Source organism: Culex quinquefasciatus, chromosome 1, assembly GCF_015732765.1.
Source record: "Culex quinquefasciatus strain JHB chromosome 1, VPISU_Cqui_1.0_pri_paternal, whole genome shotgun sequence".
Taxonomy (NCBI): Eukaryota; Metazoa; Arthropoda; class Insecta; order Diptera; family Culicidae; genus Culex; species Culex quinquefasciatus.
In genome coordinates this window covers 40,013,052-40,030,161 of record NC_051861.1, presented here as the reverse complement: position 1 = coordinate 40,030,161, position 17,110 = coordinate 40,013,052, and the positions used below count along the sequence as shown (strand labels likewise).

The window sequence follows — 17,110 nt, the reverse complement described above, 5'->3', positions numbered from 1 at the left end:
ACATAAATAAACAGATATAGCGGAAATAATGCGAACTGATGCTGGTGAAAGTAGCCTCTTTCTCTTTGCATTAGTACCCAAAGCACACAGAAAACGGCAGCCAGCCAACTTGAGCCAGTGTGTTGAACGTTTGAAGTTCATTGCACTCCTTCCTGGAACTGAACTGAACTGTTTGGTTGGCGGGGCGCGTTGCTGCTGTAATACTACTATTTCGACGGCGACGGCGACGACGACGTTCGGTTCCAAGAGTTCGTTCAACCCGCGGACAGTTCGGATTCGGAGGCTCACGAGAGACTTGGATTGTAAAAGAAATGCTCCGGTTTTATTACGAGACGCACTCTCTGAACATTTGTGTGTGATTTTTTTACTCCACTGAATTACTTATAAGTACATGCATTAACTGGATATTTTATTTGCGACGCAGCGCAATGTGTATGTGTGTGTGTGTAGATAAGGAAGATGTTGTTTTCCACCAAAAAAAAAGTACTTTGTTATTCTTTCAATTCGCCCCTCCTTTCACGTGATGATGATTGCGGCCGCCAGCTTCTTAACAGAAGCTCAAAAGCGTTGGCATTTAATGCAAATGGGTCCGGGCCAAGGCCAGAATGGGGGCACCGGTTGGCGGGTCCGGAATGTCACCGGCACTGCCGGCGATGTCCAGGTGGGAGTACTTGATCGGCCGGTCCGACTTGAGCCCGTGCTTGTCCAGCCCGGTGGACAGCATCATGAAGGCGGCGGGACTCTGTGGATAGGGAAAAGAGATTATGTGTGAACAAGATGGTTTTTTTTATGTAGGGGAAGGTTGGGCATGACGACCATATGGGGCAAGAGGAACAATCGCTCGCAATGCCGTAATTTTTACAAATTTTGGTATTTCCAGTATGAGGAATTGTTGCTAGCAATGCAATTGGCTGATTCTTTTACTACATAACCGCCAAAACTACGTAAACGCCGAGGGGCATACGATTTAATGAAGTTTTTTTCAAAACCTTTGTTTTCTTATAATATTTGGATGGTACAAAATAAGGCTTAGGGTTCGTTTTAAGGCTCATTTTATCAAAATGCTATTTTTCCTAGATCAGTAGTGTCCCTACCAATGACTTGCACCTATTATAAAGTATGATTTAACGTTTAGTTATTTTTGTTGAGAGCATTTAAATAATCTTGTTCAGGTGGGGCAAGTGTACCATATGGATTTTTAGTATGGAAAAAAATACGAATTGCTGCAAGAACATATTTTATTGGGAAAAAAATACATAAAAGTACTTAAAAATTGATAAACAATTCTTAAAACAATTGTTTATGCAAAATATAATGATATTATGAAAATTTCCTTTTTTTCAACTAAGTAATATTTTTTTTCCTAAAAACGATCAAATTTTTAGTAAAATTTTATTATTTAATCTAAACATTAAAGAAACGTTTCAAATATATTCTAATCTAGTATATCTAATCTAATCTAGTGTATCTAAGTTCAATTGTTAGCAAATTAACATGTTGTTTCATGCATTTTTCCTCTTGCCCCAACGGGTTGTTCGTCTTGCCCCACTAGTTGAGAAGAACTTACGGAAAATCAAAAAATTTTAAATCAATTTTTAACATTAAAAAACAGGATTTTTTAAAATTTTGCTCATCAAAGTCTTAGTCAAGACCTGGAATAAGATGATTATAAAAAAATACGACAGATTTTTTAACGTTTTTGATGGGTTATAGCGAGCATTTTCTTAGCTTGTTACACTTGCCCCACTTTCCCCTATTTTAGGCAAGAAGAGAATCGAGAATTGATTCTTCAATTTGATACATTAGATAGAAATAGAACCAACCCTTAATCTGCGAAACATTCAAAATTTTAGAACTGAATTATACTAGATTTTCCTAGGAAACGAATATTGTTTTCAAAGAATGTGAATCAGAGATTATTTTAACTATAGAACAATTCTCTACGAAATCGGTCTTTTTTTCTTAATTTTATTTTATTTTTCAATCCGGCTGAAACTTTTTTGGTGCCTTCGGTATGCCCAAAGAAGCCATTTTGCATCATTAGTTTGTCCATGTAATTTTCCATACAAATTTGACAGCTGTCCATACAAAAATGATGCATGAAAATTCTAAAATCCGTATCTTTTGAAAGAATTTTTTGGATCGATTTGGTGTCTTCGGCAAAGTTGTGGGTATGGATATGGACTACACTGGAGAAAAATGATACACGGTAAAAAAAAATTTGGTGATTTTTTATTTAACTTTTTGCTACTAAAACTTCATTTGCAAAAAGAAACACTTTTTTATATATGTTTTAGAGGACATCAAATAATGCCAACTTTTCAGAAATTGCCAGGTAGTGCAAAAAATCTTTGACTGAGTTATGATTTTTTAAATCAATACTGATTTTTATCAAAAAATCGAAATATTGGTCGCAAAAATTTTTAAACTACGTTTTTCGATTTAAAATCAAATTTACAATCAAGAAGTACTTCAGTGAAATTTTGATAAAGTGCACCGTTTACAAGTAAAATCCATTTTTAGGTGACTTTTTTGAAAAAAGCCGCAGTTTTTCATTTTTTTTTTAATTAATGCGCATGTTGGCCCACTTATAGAAAAAATATTTTTGAAAAGCTGAGAAAATCCTCTATATTTTGCTTTTTTGAACTTTGTTGATACGACCCTTAGTGCCCTTATTGAGCCAAGAAGTTGTTAAAATGTTATGCAAGCGCTTTTCTGATCAAAAATATTTTTAAATTTAAACTTTTTCGCAATTCGCAATTTTCAGTGTAAGAACTCTCCCTTGCTCTGAGTCAGTACGAGCAACACGCTAGAACACGCTTTGAGTGTTCGTGCCAGGCATGCACACCTTCTTTTCCGGTTACGCATTTTAACTCGGCCGGGGGTGGTACATTACGTAGGGTTTGATGTAAGTATAAGTGCCTAACCATTTATAGTGTGCCTATCAACTTTCATTAAAGCAAAAACTGTTTTATTTTTAGTTTGAATTCAAAAACTAGTTGTTATTTTACTGTGTATTGTTTTCTGCTGAAATCTCCCCTATTGTTGAGTCGTGTTTATCTGTTGCTATTTTTTTGTCGCGATTTTTTGTTACAATATTTTGGTCCTAAGCATTTTATTTTAAAAAAAATATAGCAAAAATACAATAGTAATATTTGTGTTAATTCTTTGATCATTCCAAAAATTGAGTAAGGGCTCGAACCTCACTTGTTTTAAAGAAAAGGGTGAAGATTGAAAACAATGGACAGTGAAAGAAATATACTATTTGAAGAATCAATAGTCAGGCCTGCAAAAAGTTTCCAACCCAACGTACACATGAAGCAAACCAAAATGTCAGTTCACTGCTAGCATGTGACTGCAAGCCTACTGTGTCTATTCTACCACTGCCGCCTGACTCTTACCGGTCGGCTGCTGGAGAATGAGAGACATGAAAAAATGAGCTACACTCACTCAATTTGGCTCATATGACTGACTCGTAAAATCCTCTTTAAACACTATTTTGATTATTTTCAAACAATTGAATGGTTGTAGACTGTGCAAAACACTTAAAACAACCATAACTTTAAGTCAAAATTACATTTCTATGCATAAATACAAACTTTTGGCGTAAAAACTTGTTTCTTTATGTGTGTGCGTGCAACGTCGAATGAGTGTTGGTCGACTACTGCCTTGCATTGCAGCTGCTCAATGAGTTAGGGCACTCACGACTGCGTCGGATTTGTTTATGTTACGGTTTTGCGGTTCAGTGACTGGATCTGAAAAATTCGTGTCAGCGTCGCCGATTTTCACGTCATGACCCCTGACATTTTCAGCACTGTCAATAGTAAAAGAAAGATAAAAATTTATGAAGTTGATAAAGAAATTAACAATAGTTAATAAATAGAGGCAACAAATAAGCTTAGATTGTATAAGGGCAATTTATAGGGCAGATGAAAAATTATTCAAATAGATAAATAAAGATAAATAAAATTGACATCGCTCTCTAATGGTAGATAATAACGCAAAGAAGAGAAACCCCGTTGTGCGATGTTTCAGGTACATCCACAGCAGTTGACTCAACACACTGCGAATCAAAACAATACCGTCTACAATCACAAATTACTTCCCTTTCCCAAATTGTCGCACCCCTTTCTTTTAGCCGTCTCGAGTCTGACCCGCGGTGGTCAAAGGTTTACGAGCCGTTTCCACAGGCCACCAGCTAGGTCATCATGAAAACCAAGCCAACGGAACCAGAGCTATACTGTCTTTATCAAGAATGATCTAACAGGACTACGCACGTAGTCAGTGACGCTCCTTCCAGGATGTTCCTCGCCTGAGTGTCAACTGAAGAGGTATCATCAGCATCATTCGCCCTTGGCCTACATTTTTAAATTCAACATTTTTCCTTATTAATAAAATAAAGCAAACAGCTGAGTTACCGTTCCAACATTTTCAAGAGCTTGGGAGCTGGAATGTTAAGCGGTAGAACCAGACCCATATGAATAAGAAATTTTGATCAAAAGCGCATTAAAATTGAGTTTGATTCCCCGATCTGTAGAACATGAAACTTGAAACGACTGAATAAAATGCTGCCTTACCTGATGTCCGCGCACGGTCCTGCTGGATGGCAAATTGTTCGCCTGCAGCACGTCCTCGCCATAGCACTTCCCGCAGTGGAAGTCAAAGTCCTCCTTGCGTAGAATCGAAATCTCGAACGGATCCCCGATCACCTCACCCTGCTCCTGCAGCCGACGCCCGTGGCCAGCAGCCCGAGCCGGTCCGTTGTCCATCACGATCGAGTGATTGCCAACCGCCAGCACGGCATGGCCGGTCAGGGTTGCGATCGTGAAGAGATGAGCGTCGGGCATGTTCTCCGCGATGACACGTTCCTTCATGTGGCACAGGGCGTCCGCCATGGCCATACGACCCTCGGCGTCCGTGTTGCCAACGCGGACTCGCACGCCTGCCCGTGAGGTGACCATTTCGTCCGAGACGTAGCACTCCTCGCCGACCGAGTTGCGCACCATGCACAGGACCCCGATCACGTGAACGCCCTGGGGTTGGAGTTGCTCGACGGTCTTCATGAAACCGGCGACGGCCGCCGCTCCGCACTTGTCACGGCTCATACCGGCCATCACTCCTCCGGCCTTGATGTCAGCGCCACCGGTGTCGTAGGTGACACCCTTGCCGACCAGGATCAGCGTCTTCTTCGGTGGGCTGTTGGACTTGTACTCCAGGAAGATGAGACGTCCTTGGTGGCGGGGAACACAAGCCGCAGCACGGTTGACCGCAGCGAACAGCGGGTACTCCTTGGTCAGGGTGGCCTCGTCGGAGATTACGGTTTTGAACACCAGATTTTTGTCAAACACTCCATCGTTCAGATATTGCTCGACACGAGGAGGTGCCATGCGTTCCGGATCACCTCCGCCAATATCCCGAGCGACAAAGCGACCTGCCTCAAAAGCCGAAGCTTCCTTCAACAGTTTGGCCAACTTGGCAGCATCCGGATGGAAGAATCCAATCTTTACGAAGCGTTCCTTCTTCGCTGGTTCGTCCTCACGCAGCTGCAACGGAACGTACAGCTTGGCCAGCGCACCCAGAATCGACACCAGATCGGCATCCGCAAAATCCGCACTGGCCGTCGGCAGCACCAGCAACGGTTGCTTCGCCCCGGCCTTGATGGCACGATCCAGCGCCTTCCCGGCGGCCTCCCCAAACCGACGAACATCATCAAAATCGGTCAGCGTCCCGAGGGGCGCGTAAACCACGCGACAATCCAACACGCCCGACCTGAAGCAGCAAATCTCGCTGTTGAACGCCGCATCCACCGATTCGTGCGCGCTGAAACATGCTTTCAACTGAGCCGGAACCTGGGCGCCGTCGATCACGCAGACGGTGTCAAAGTTGTTGTCCTTGAGGTAGCCGGCCTCAAGTGACGTCACCGGCTGCAGCACCCGGCACGGCAGGAATCTGCGAGGAGAGGAAAAAAAAAGCAGAGAAAGAGAACAGGTTACACACTTGGGCACAGCAGCTCTTGATCGGGGAGCCAGGAAAAGTAGGTCAAAACAACAGAAATTAAAAAATCACCTCCATAAAGCGTTGGGGGATCTCCTCGAAACCCCCATTTCTTCATTAGTCTGGTGCTTGTTACCTCACATGTGTGAGTGTGAGTGTGTGTGCGGTGGTAATTTAATTCAACAACCAACGCACCATGAAGAGGAAAATAAATCTCTTTTCACACACCTAACCAGCAGCTTAGGCACCGCACACAAAAAGGCGCTTCATCAAATTTAAAAACAACCGCAGACAAACACACACACACACACACACACACACACACACACACACACAAGTTGAGATAAACAAGTTGTTTGGCCGCGCAAAAGGAATGGGGTTGTTGAAGGAGCACAACGAACGAAAAAAGGGAGGAAAAATGCTCCCCAAACATCGGCCAACCAGAGCTAACCAGAGCAGAGCAGCCTGAAGTGTTGTAGTGGTTTAAGTCATGTGGCTGTGTGTGTCGACTTGATCCGCTTGAAAAATAGGTTAGGAATACCACCGACGGGTAACGGTACGTTGGATGATTCTGGTGTGGTTTTTGTTACCACAATGTTACGTGCGTTGGATTCGACCCGCATAACAGGTGAGGTGATCGTTCTGATTCAAATAGTGACAGGGAGGGGGGGCAATCAAGCAAAGAAATGTAAATGGGCCTGTTGGGTCGCGGACCCTATAATTAGGTATTTTTAGTCACCCTCCGTCGTACGGGGGGGGTGAACCGGATGAACACGAAGTCTAGTGTCAGAGTGACATTTGTTTGTTATTGTTTACGTTTTGACTTTGTAATGTGATGTTGTGAAATAAACTCTCTTGTGTTTTGACCGCCGTGGAGATTGGATGTCTCCTCGGCAGAAGTAATCGCCGTGTGTTTTATTTATTGTATCGTCCTCCGAATGGTGTCTCGTCGTCGTCTTCGCTGTTCTTCGTAGTTGCTGAGGCATCTTGTGTGCTTTCCCAGCCGGCCCGATAGACACAACGTAGGGAGCTAGCTGATCGGGACGAACAGGGCCAAAGTAGGAGTGTAAACAAACAGTCTGCCTTGCTTACGTCAATGGATGTTTACATTAGGAACGACAGGACCAGGCCTGCAAATTGTTTCCAACTCAGCGTACACATGAAGCAAACCAAAATGTCAGTTCACTGCTAGCATCTGACTGTAAGCCTACTGTGTCCGTTCAACCACTGCCGCCTGACTAGTGCCGGTCGGCTGCTGGAGAATGAGAGACGTGAAAAAATGAGCTACACTCACTCAGTTCGTGTCGTATGACTGACTCGTAAAATCCTCTCTAAACACTATTTTGACTATTTTTAAACAATTGAATGGTTCTAGACTGTGCAAAACACTTAAAACAACCATAACTTATATTCAAAATTACATTTCCACGCATAAATACCAACTTTTTGTGTAAAAACTTATTACTTTATGTGTGTGCGTGCAACGTCGAATGAGCGTTGGTCGACTACTGCCTCGCATTGCAGCTGCTCAGTGACCTAGGGCACTCACGACTGAGTCGGGTTTGTTTATGTCACGGTTTTGCGGTTCAGTGAATGGATCTGAAAAAATCGTGTATGCGTCGCCGATTTTCGCGTCAGGACCCCTGACATTTTCAGCTCTGGACAGGACAGATAAAAAATGATTCAAGGGACCTTTCCAACATAGTTTACATTATATTTGATCATTTTTATAAAAATTGTCACTTAATAAAACAAACATTTTTGGAAATAGTGTAAATATGTCCAAACATGACACTATTTTTACAAATTAGCAAGAAAACAACTAAAAAATCAACTGATGTTGCAATAAACGTGATTTGTGAAGCTACCAGGAGGGAAATAATTCATTTAATTTAATTTTCATAACTTTTGATTGTTTTTAAAGGGATAGAAAAGGGTGGTTCATTCTGCCCCCAAGTGGATTTTCTGGGGGGTGAGATTGGGCCACACAAATTTCGGTAATGAAAAACAATATTCGCGATTTTCAGTGTAAGAACGGGCCTTGACCGATCTTATGCACTAGGTTCCCGACGAACACGCACTGCCCTTACACCTACATCTCACCCTTGCTCTGAGTCAGTACGAGCAACACGCTAGAACACGCTTTGAGTGTTCGTGCCAGGCATGCACACCTTCTTTTCCGGTTACGCATTTTAACTCGGCCGGGGGTGATACATTACGTAGGGTTTGATATAGGGAAGAGTGGGGAGACTTGATCCCCGGGGACACATGATCCCAAGCCTGTATCTCATCAGCATGTGGGTAAAACAATTAGCTTTGCTTTAGAAAGTTGTGCGAAATTAACTAAAACTCATTGTAGAAACCAAAGAAATAAATTAAAAAATGTTTAGATTGAGTTACACACATTTTTCTAAAACGAGCTGAGCAATTATCTACGAAATCGGTCTTTTTTCTTCAATTTTAATTTTTGTATTTTTTAATCCGGCTGAAACTTTTTTGGTGCCTTCGGTTTGCCCAAAAAAGCCATTTTGCATCATTAGTTTGTCTATATAATTTTCCATACAAACTTGGCAGCTGTCCATACAAAAATGATGTATGAAAATTCAAAAATATGTATCTTTTGAAGGAATTTTTTGATCGATTTGGTGTCTTCGGCAAAGTTGTAGGTATGGATACAGACTACACTAGAAAAAAATGATACACGGTAAAAAAAATTTTGGTGATTTTTTATTTAACTTTTTACCACTAAAATTTGATTTGCAAAAAAACACTTTTTTTATTTTTTTTATTTTTTGATAATGCCAACTTTTCAGAAATTTCCAGGTTGTGCGAGCTATGAATTTTTGAATCAGTACTATTTTTTCAAAAAATCGAAATATCGGTTTCGAAAATTTTTCAACTTCATTTTTCGATGCAAAATCAAATTTGCAATCAAAAAGTACTCTAGTGAAATTTTGATAAACTGCACCGTTTTCAAGTTAAATCCATTTTAGGTGACTTTTTTAAAAATAGTCGCAGTTTTTGTTTTTTTAAAATTAGTGCACATGTTTGCTCGCTCCTGAAAAAAATATTTTTGAAAAGCTGAGAAAATTCTCTATATTTTGCTTTTTTGAACTTCGTTGATACGACCCTTAATTGCTGAGATATTGCCATGCAAAGGTTTAAAATCAGAAAAAATGATGTTTTTTTAAGTCTCACTCAAAAATCCATCATTTTCTATTTTAGATATCTCAGCAACTAATGGTCCGATTTTCAATGTTAATATATGAAATATTTGTGAAATTTTCCAATCTATCCGAAAACAATATTTTCAAAATTTTCAAGTCAAGACAAACATTTCAAAAATGCCAAACATTCAATATTACGCCCTTTGGAAATGTTAGTATTGGTTTAAAAATTCTGAAAATATTTTTTTCGAAAAGATTGGAAAATTTCACGAATGTTTTATTAGGGTGTAACAACATAATTAATTTTCCAGCACAGCACTTTTTCAGTTCCTTTTGGGGTCCTAACCACCCTCCCCAAATTTGGGAACGATTGGTTTTGTTCTCACTTTGCGCAAAGCGATTGAAATTTGTATGGAAATTACTATGGGAAAACGTACTTTTTTGTATTTTGATTTTTTAAATTTTCACGTTTCACGGTATAATAAAACCCAGCACATAAAAAGTTGCGCTGAAATGTGCTCTACAACTTTCCCGAAGAAAGTATGGTGCTAAAATGCTTCTGAAAAATGATATAGAGTTTTTCAGAAAAAAGATAAAACGATGTCTTGAAAATCACTTTATTTGTAAACACTGCCATATCACACGCTGTGGGTGGTGTTCAGTCAGGATTTTTCTTTCTCCTTGTGTGTCTGTGGTTTAGAAAGAAAATGTTTTCTGATAGTTTCTTTATAAAATTGGAAGTAATATTCTAAACACATTTTTTACGTAATCTCCGTTATTCTACAATGTGACGTAAGCGGTGAGAGATTTTATAGCTTTCAGTGGCAATAAAAATATAATTGATGTTTGTTCAATGTGGACAAATTATTTTTATGATGGTTCATATTTTCATAATTTATGTTACTTTTTTGGGAATCTGCTTTTTGCAAAAAATGACGGCAATCTATTTGAAGGGATTGGATAATTTATTGACAACTGGAGCAATTGCGAAATTGCGATTTTTTTTTATTGTTTTGAACATCAAATTTCAAAGTCGGTTGGCATAAAGAAGAACAAACCGGACAAACTCGTATGTTTTTGGGTCATGCTAAAATTCCCAAAAACAACAACAGCATCAGTTGATCAACACCTCGGTTGATCTCGGCTACTTCCGCAAACAAACGAAATCGACCACTTGAATGACGTAACTCGGTCAATCCTCACTGTTGCACCTACTTTTTTCTCTCTCAGGCACGAAATTGCTAGGATAGCAGCTTGCATCCGAGTGCCGAACCACACCGCTCACCTGCCCATGTGCAATCCGCGCGCGATCTTCGCCGGCCGTCGACCGCGCCGATTCGATGCTAATTAACCTACATTTCGTGGTTCGTTCTTCCTGAAAGCGAGTGAGTGAGTGAGTACACTCTCAGTTATTGCTGAACGAGATTCGTATACGACCATCTTTCTTCCTCGTTCCCCTCCAAGCCCATTTCTACAGCAGCTATGAGCAGCTCAAGAAATCCCAAGAGTTTGTTGACTTTAACGCGCGCGCTTTCTGTACATTTTACGGCCTCCCCCCGTCCCCGTCCGCATCTTCTTGGAATGGACTCCGCCGTTCTCGAATTGTCTTGTACTGCAGCAGCAACTCCTGACCATTGCTCTTAACGGAGCATCGGCTGACTACTGCTGTACCTACTACTGTTTGTTGTTGTTGTGTTCTTGCCCAGCCCACAACCAGCGTCAGTTCCAGGCCTCTTCTCCTTAAGTTCCCGCAAGTTTCGTTTCTTTCCGTTTCTGACTTGAAAGGATGAATAAAAGCCGTGATTTGCAAGAACTCAACCTTAAGAAGGCAGCGCGCCTCGTCGAATGTAGGTCAGACAAGCGCGCGCTCGCTCAAGAACAGTTATCTTTTCGAGCAGTCGAGCTGTTGAAGAAGCCTGTCAATGACCTGCGTCCAAGACGGTATGTGGTTGATGGGATCGCTTCCTTGTCTGGGATTTGCTGACGCAACGCTCAGCAAGTCAGTGAGGGAGAGTTGTGTGAATGTTTCTTTTTGGGGAAAATACACCGGCTAAAGGTGATTTGAAAGTGGTTTAGTTTCGTGAGGTTCAAAATGATCGTGAAGCGAGTGATTAGCAGACGGATCATGTGACAGTGTTTGGTTAAGAATACTAATCGGTTCTGAAAACTGCCAAAATATTTGTGTTATAGGATAGCACGATTTTTTATTGCAACTTTTTCAAGGGCGATAAGTTTTAATCAATAGCTGATTCGCAAATTCGCCAAATAAAAAAAGAGTGCTGAAAAGTTCATTGTAACCAAGATTGTAACACTCATTTAAGTTGGTTAAAGGTCAACTTTTAAAATTTCATCAAGCACAAAAAACAGCGAAAAATGTCTATCTTTTGAAACGTCTTCAAGGGCCTTGAGACTTTGTGGAATGCTTACATTCACATAATCACGAACATTGGGAATTTTGCATTTTCAAAATTTGCTAAAAAATTATATATCACTTTCCCAAAATCCGTATTTATTTATTGTTGATTTTTTTTATGTATTTTAGGGGACCAAAAGGACTTTTGAGCAATAGACAACCCAGGTAATATTTTCAAACCAACTTGCCACCACATAGTTTTATGAGGTTTTACTGTAGAGCAACTCTTTACGAAATCGGCAGATTTCAACCATTTTTATTTTTTGTATTTTTTTATTTGGCTCAAACTTTGTGGGGGCCTTCCCTATGACCAAAGAAGCTATTTTGTGTCATTGGTTCACCCATACAAGTTTCCATACAATTTTGGCAGCTGTCCATACAAAAATGGTACGTAAATATTCGAATAACTGTAACTTTTGAATGAATTTTCTGATCAATTTAGTGTCTTCGGCAAAGTTGTAGGTATTGTTGAGGACTTTTGAGAAAAAAATAGGTACACGGAAAAAAAATTTGCCGATTTTTTAATTAACATTTTTTTCACAAAAACTAAATTTTTGGAAAAAATCGAAATTTCATGCAAAAACAAATTTGACGTAATTTTTTTTATGTAAAATTGAATTTCCAATACATTACAGATTTTTTGTTAAAAGGCTCTGTTTTCAAGATATAGCCACGGAAAGTTTGATTTTAGCGAAATATTTGCAGTTTTTCGATATTTAAAATTAGTGATCATGAGTGACCATTTCTAAAAATATTTTTTTAAAGTTCAGAAAATTTGCTATTAAGTTGTCTAAGAGACATTGAAGAATGGACCTCTGGTTGCTGAGATACAGCGGCTTAAAGAAATAGAAACAGGAAAATTGAAGTTTTCGAAGTCTCACCCTAACAGCACACCATTTTCTAATGACGATATCTCAGCAACTAGTGATCCGATTTTCAATGTTAATACATGAATCATTCGTGAATCATTCATTCCAATCTATTCGAAAAAAATATTTTGAAAATTTTAAAATCTAGTTAAACATTTTAAAAGAGCCAAACATTGAATATTACGCCCATTTGAAATGTTAGTCTTGATTTAATTATTTTTCAAATATTTATTTCGAAAAGATCGGAAAATTTCACGCATGATTCATGTTTTAACATTGAAAATCGGACCATTAGTTGCCGAGATATCGACATTAGAAAATGGTGTGCTGTTGGGGTGAGACTTCGAAAACTTCAATTTTCCTGTTTCTATTTCTTTAAGCCGCTGTATCTCAGCAACCAGAGGTCCATTCTTCAATGTCTCTTTGACAATTTTATAGCAAATTTTCTGTACTTTTCAAAAAAAAATATTTTTAGAAATGGTCACTCATGGTCACTAAGGCTGGTACAAATATTTTTAAAAGTTTTTGTCACCCCCCTTCAAAATTGGCCCGAAAAATCAGGGGGCAAAAAAAATATTTTTGCAATAAACTTCAAAATTTCAATGAAAATTCAAGGGCAACCAGCTGAAATCAAATAAAAATACATTCTCCTGCGTTTAAAATCATTTTTAGCATGTTTGGGTTTATTAAAAAATCTTAAGATTTTTTGAAAATTTTCGATGCAAAATCTTTTTTTTTCGATACAATTTTTGTTTTTGTCAGATCTTAGATTTTTTGAAAACTAATGATTGCAAAACAACTGAACTAGTGTAAAATGCACTTTAAAACACTTTTTTCATTTAAATGTGAAGATTATGGCTTGTTATTTAAATTTTTATATTTTTTTTATTTTTTTGCCCCCCCCCCCCTTGACCTCGACCAGGGCCGAGGGACAAAAACTTTTTTAAATATTTGCATCGGCCTAATTTTAAATATCGAAAAACTGCAAATATTTCGCTAAAATCAAACTTTCGGTGGCTATATCTTGAAATCAGAGCCTTTTATCAAAAAATCTGTAATGTACTTTTTGATTGGAAATTCAATTTTACATAAAAAAAATTACGTCAAATTTGTTTTTGCATGAAATTTCGATATTTTCCAAAAATCACTATTTTTTTTAAAGTTCATAACTTGGCGGCAGATTTTTTGACCATGTTTCTCTATGGCTCAAAAGTTGCGGGTTTTTGTCCCCTAAAACATATCAAAAAATCTCGAAAATAAAAAAATATGTATTTTGGGAAATTGAGATTTTGTGAAAAAAATGTTAGTTAAAAAATCGGCAAATTTTTTTATCCGTGTACCTATTTTTTTCTCAATAGTCCTCAACAATACCTACAACTTTGCCGAAGACACCAAATTGATCAGAAAATTCAGTCAAAAGCTACAGTTACTCGAATATTTCCGTACCATTTTTGTGTGGACAGCTGCCAAAATTGTATGGAGACTTGTATGGGTGAACCAATGACACAAAATAGCTTCTTTGGTCATAGGGAAGGCCCCCACAAAGTTTGAGCCAAATCAAAAACTACAAATAAAATCCATTTCCGGTTTTGGTAGAGAATTGCTCTGTAGCATTTTGATTGCTTCAAAACCCGAAGGCAATGCCATGCCAAACGGTTTTATCGAATGCTTCTTTAAAACTAAGGGTGTTGTCTCTATCTAGTGCCATCTTGATAGAAAAAAAAACAATAAATTTGATCAAAATTTGTAAAAAACAAACAAACATTTATAATGAATTTGGAATATAGTTAGCTTAGTCATAGAAGTACAAAAATATTTTTTTTATCATTTGGTAAGATGAAGATTTATTTTTTGTTAGAATGAAACCTGTTTGGTAGAAGACGTTTGAAGACGAATGAAATGTTTTTTTTTCTTTACTTCTTGGCTTTAACAAAGGTTTAATTAAGGCTTTGAGGAGGTTGTTAAGATCCAATTGTAAAGCCTTGAACTCCGTTTGCAGAGGTCTTTCTGGGTTTTAAGAGGGGTTTATCGGGATTCTGGGAAGGTTGTAACGACTAAGTGGTGTTAATATTGGTTTTGTCTGATAGGTTTTGTAGCGGTTGTAACAGCTACGATAAAACCTGAAATGTTACTTGGTTCAAGTTATTCTAAGCGTCATGCAATGATGGACCTTATTTTTAAAAAAGACGATAACTAAACTACCATTCTTCAGATTTACATTGTCAAAACAAGAACCATTTGTGGAGTTTTCAAACCATTTAAAAAAATGTACAATCTATCCTATGAATTGAAAAGATTGAAAATCTATATTAAAAAACATTAGCTGTATTACATTTTTTTTAATTTTATATATTTTTCGGAAAGATCGGAGATCAATACCTTTTTAACATTGAAAATCCGACAAATGGTTTCCGAGTTATCTTCTTTGGAAAAGAAAAGTCTTGTCGGATGAAATTTTAAAAACATTTTTTTTTTAATTTTTAATTTTAAGAGCTGATTTCCGATTTTGAAACCCTTAAATCAAAATTCAACAAAGAATAAAGATATTTTTTAACCAAAAACGTCCTATTTTTGTTAGGATAAAAATGGCATTAACTTGCAAATGAATTTTGAATTTAAGAAAAAATAAATAAAAAACTTTTTTTATAATATTTCCCCATTTTCAAAAAAAAAACAATAAAAATCTTAAAACTGAATGGTACGAAATTTCGTCCGAACTTTTCTATGGCTCAAATGTTGCGGATTTTTCGAAATTAAAAACAACGCAGACTTTGGAATTTTGCTATTCCCTCAAAAGATACGGATGTTTGAATATTTCCGTACCATTTGTTTATGGACAGCTGCCAACCTGGGTGCTGAAAAGACATAATGCGTAACGTGATTTTCGAATGCTCCCCACTGCTCCCTTCTAATACATCTGCACTACAGCTGTAAACATAAACTAAGTGGCAGGCTATGTTCAAGCTTAAGCGTGAATTAGTTTTTGCTGATAACATGACTTGTTTTGATTTTTATTGAATTTCTTCATGTTTTAATTTTTGTTGAAAAATTAAGGGCTTCGCACTTTTTTTGTTCGTAGTCTAATCGATAGGCGGCCAAAAGAGGCCTTTTTTGATTTCCACGTGACGAAATATTGCGACAGAAGTGGGTGGAATTTGGTGAATCAGAAGAACAACCGAATCGAAGTTTCGAGATTGTGTATCTTTGAAGCACAGTGATAATGTTGGAGTAAGATTATTCAATATTATTTGGCATGTGCCATTCATAGTTATTGATAATTCGTCGCTAACATTTCAAAAAGCGTCATAAACGTAAGTTCTGCGTGAGACATAGCGCTTATTGAAATGTAAGCAACGAATTTACCCAATCTCGATTTCTACCCTCTTCTTAAGATTTGTTTTCTTCGAATACCTCAAAAGCTCGACGCCACCGACAAAATAAATTATAGATCGATTACAATACTTTCCACAATTTCACCTCCCATCCGAATGCAGCCATTCTGGACAGTTTCTTTAAAAAGGCGTGAGAAAACTTTCTCGCAGCCCCCGAATCCGATTTCCATTAAAAACTCGTTTCCCGCGCTGGCTTCTCTCTTCTTAACCCCTTCTTAGGAGGGCAAGGGAAGCGAAGAGTCACACGCGGACGCATAACATTTGCGCAAATCAACGTGATTTTGCGAGCCGGCCCTGTCCATCAAGCTGCCTGCCGCAAGTTCTGGACGGGCCCGGTTTTAATATCCGGGTTCATGAATAAAGAAAGTACTCTCTCATCGTGCGGCCATCATAACGGGATCGTGGTTGGTTTTGGTAGGTTGGTCGATCAGCGATCGTGATGATTATGTTCTAGCAGGATGGTCATTGTTAGAACCCTCATAGAATCTTGCCAGGTTAGAACAAGAACTAGGCATTGTACTACGGAAATGGAACAGGGTGACAACTCAAATCAAGATTTTAGAGCTATTAAAGTACAGATTTTTTTAAATAAATTGTTTTAAAATATATTTTGACAAAAATAATAATTTTATAAACTACAGTTTCAGTAGTCACCCTGCACAAAGAATATTCCAATTACTGTCGATGCGAACCCACTGTCCCGTTTCAGGTTTCTCGTTTCGCAAAGCAGCGGTTCCTTTCACAGATGGACTGGACATGGATGGCCACATGGACATGACGGATGCCATCAGCCAGCCATCCATCCTCCTCTAATCATCTTCGCAGCGCAGCATCTCATTGAGGAAAGAACAGAACCATCATCCCCCGGAGAAGGTGGCCATTTCACTCAATTATTCCTCCTTACGGTTTTGTGGCTTTCTTCCCCGCCAGTCATCATGACTCGGAGCCTCGATGCTTCTAAATAGTAATTTTACCGCGCATCTTCCGCGAAAAAAGTTCTATTCTTCTACCGGGCTGCTGCTGCTTTCTCATCTCATCTTCGCACAGCAGAATCAGCTGATGTAATCTTTACGGGTTCTTATTCGCCGGAAAGCCCCACCACCAGCACCAGGCTTCATTTGCGGCGGCGGCGGCGGCCTTTTTCCCGTCTGGGGAGGGGATTGGATTAGATCTGCGCGAAAATTTTGGGGGCTAGTTGCTAAGGAGAGCATGGTTAAAGGCCGGGTTGCCAAAATAGTACTTTATGCAACAAGTTGCTAAAAGAAGATTTTTTTC

The 17,110-nt window shown here is 38.7% G+C and overlaps 1 protein-coding gene across 2 annotated transcripts in view; it reads right to left on the bottom strand.

Annotated features, from left to right (window-relative positions):
- Positions 1-300: 300 nt before the first annotated feature.
- LOC6042426 (putative aminopeptidase W07G4.4) overlaps positions 301-17,110 on the bottom strand; it is a 31,784-nt gene continuing 14,974 nt past the window's right edge. For both annotated transcript variants that reach the window (XM_038260586.1, XM_038260594.1), the window contains exons 3-4: positions 4,578-5,949; positions 301-742 (exon numbers count right to left, since the gene is read on the bottom strand). In XM_038260586.1, the coding sequence (XP_038116514.1) occupies positions 575-742; positions 4,578-5,949 (1,540 nt within the window). In that variant the 3' untranslated portion in view covers positions 301-574. The remainder of the gene's footprint in view (positions 743-4,577; positions 5,950-17,110) is intronic.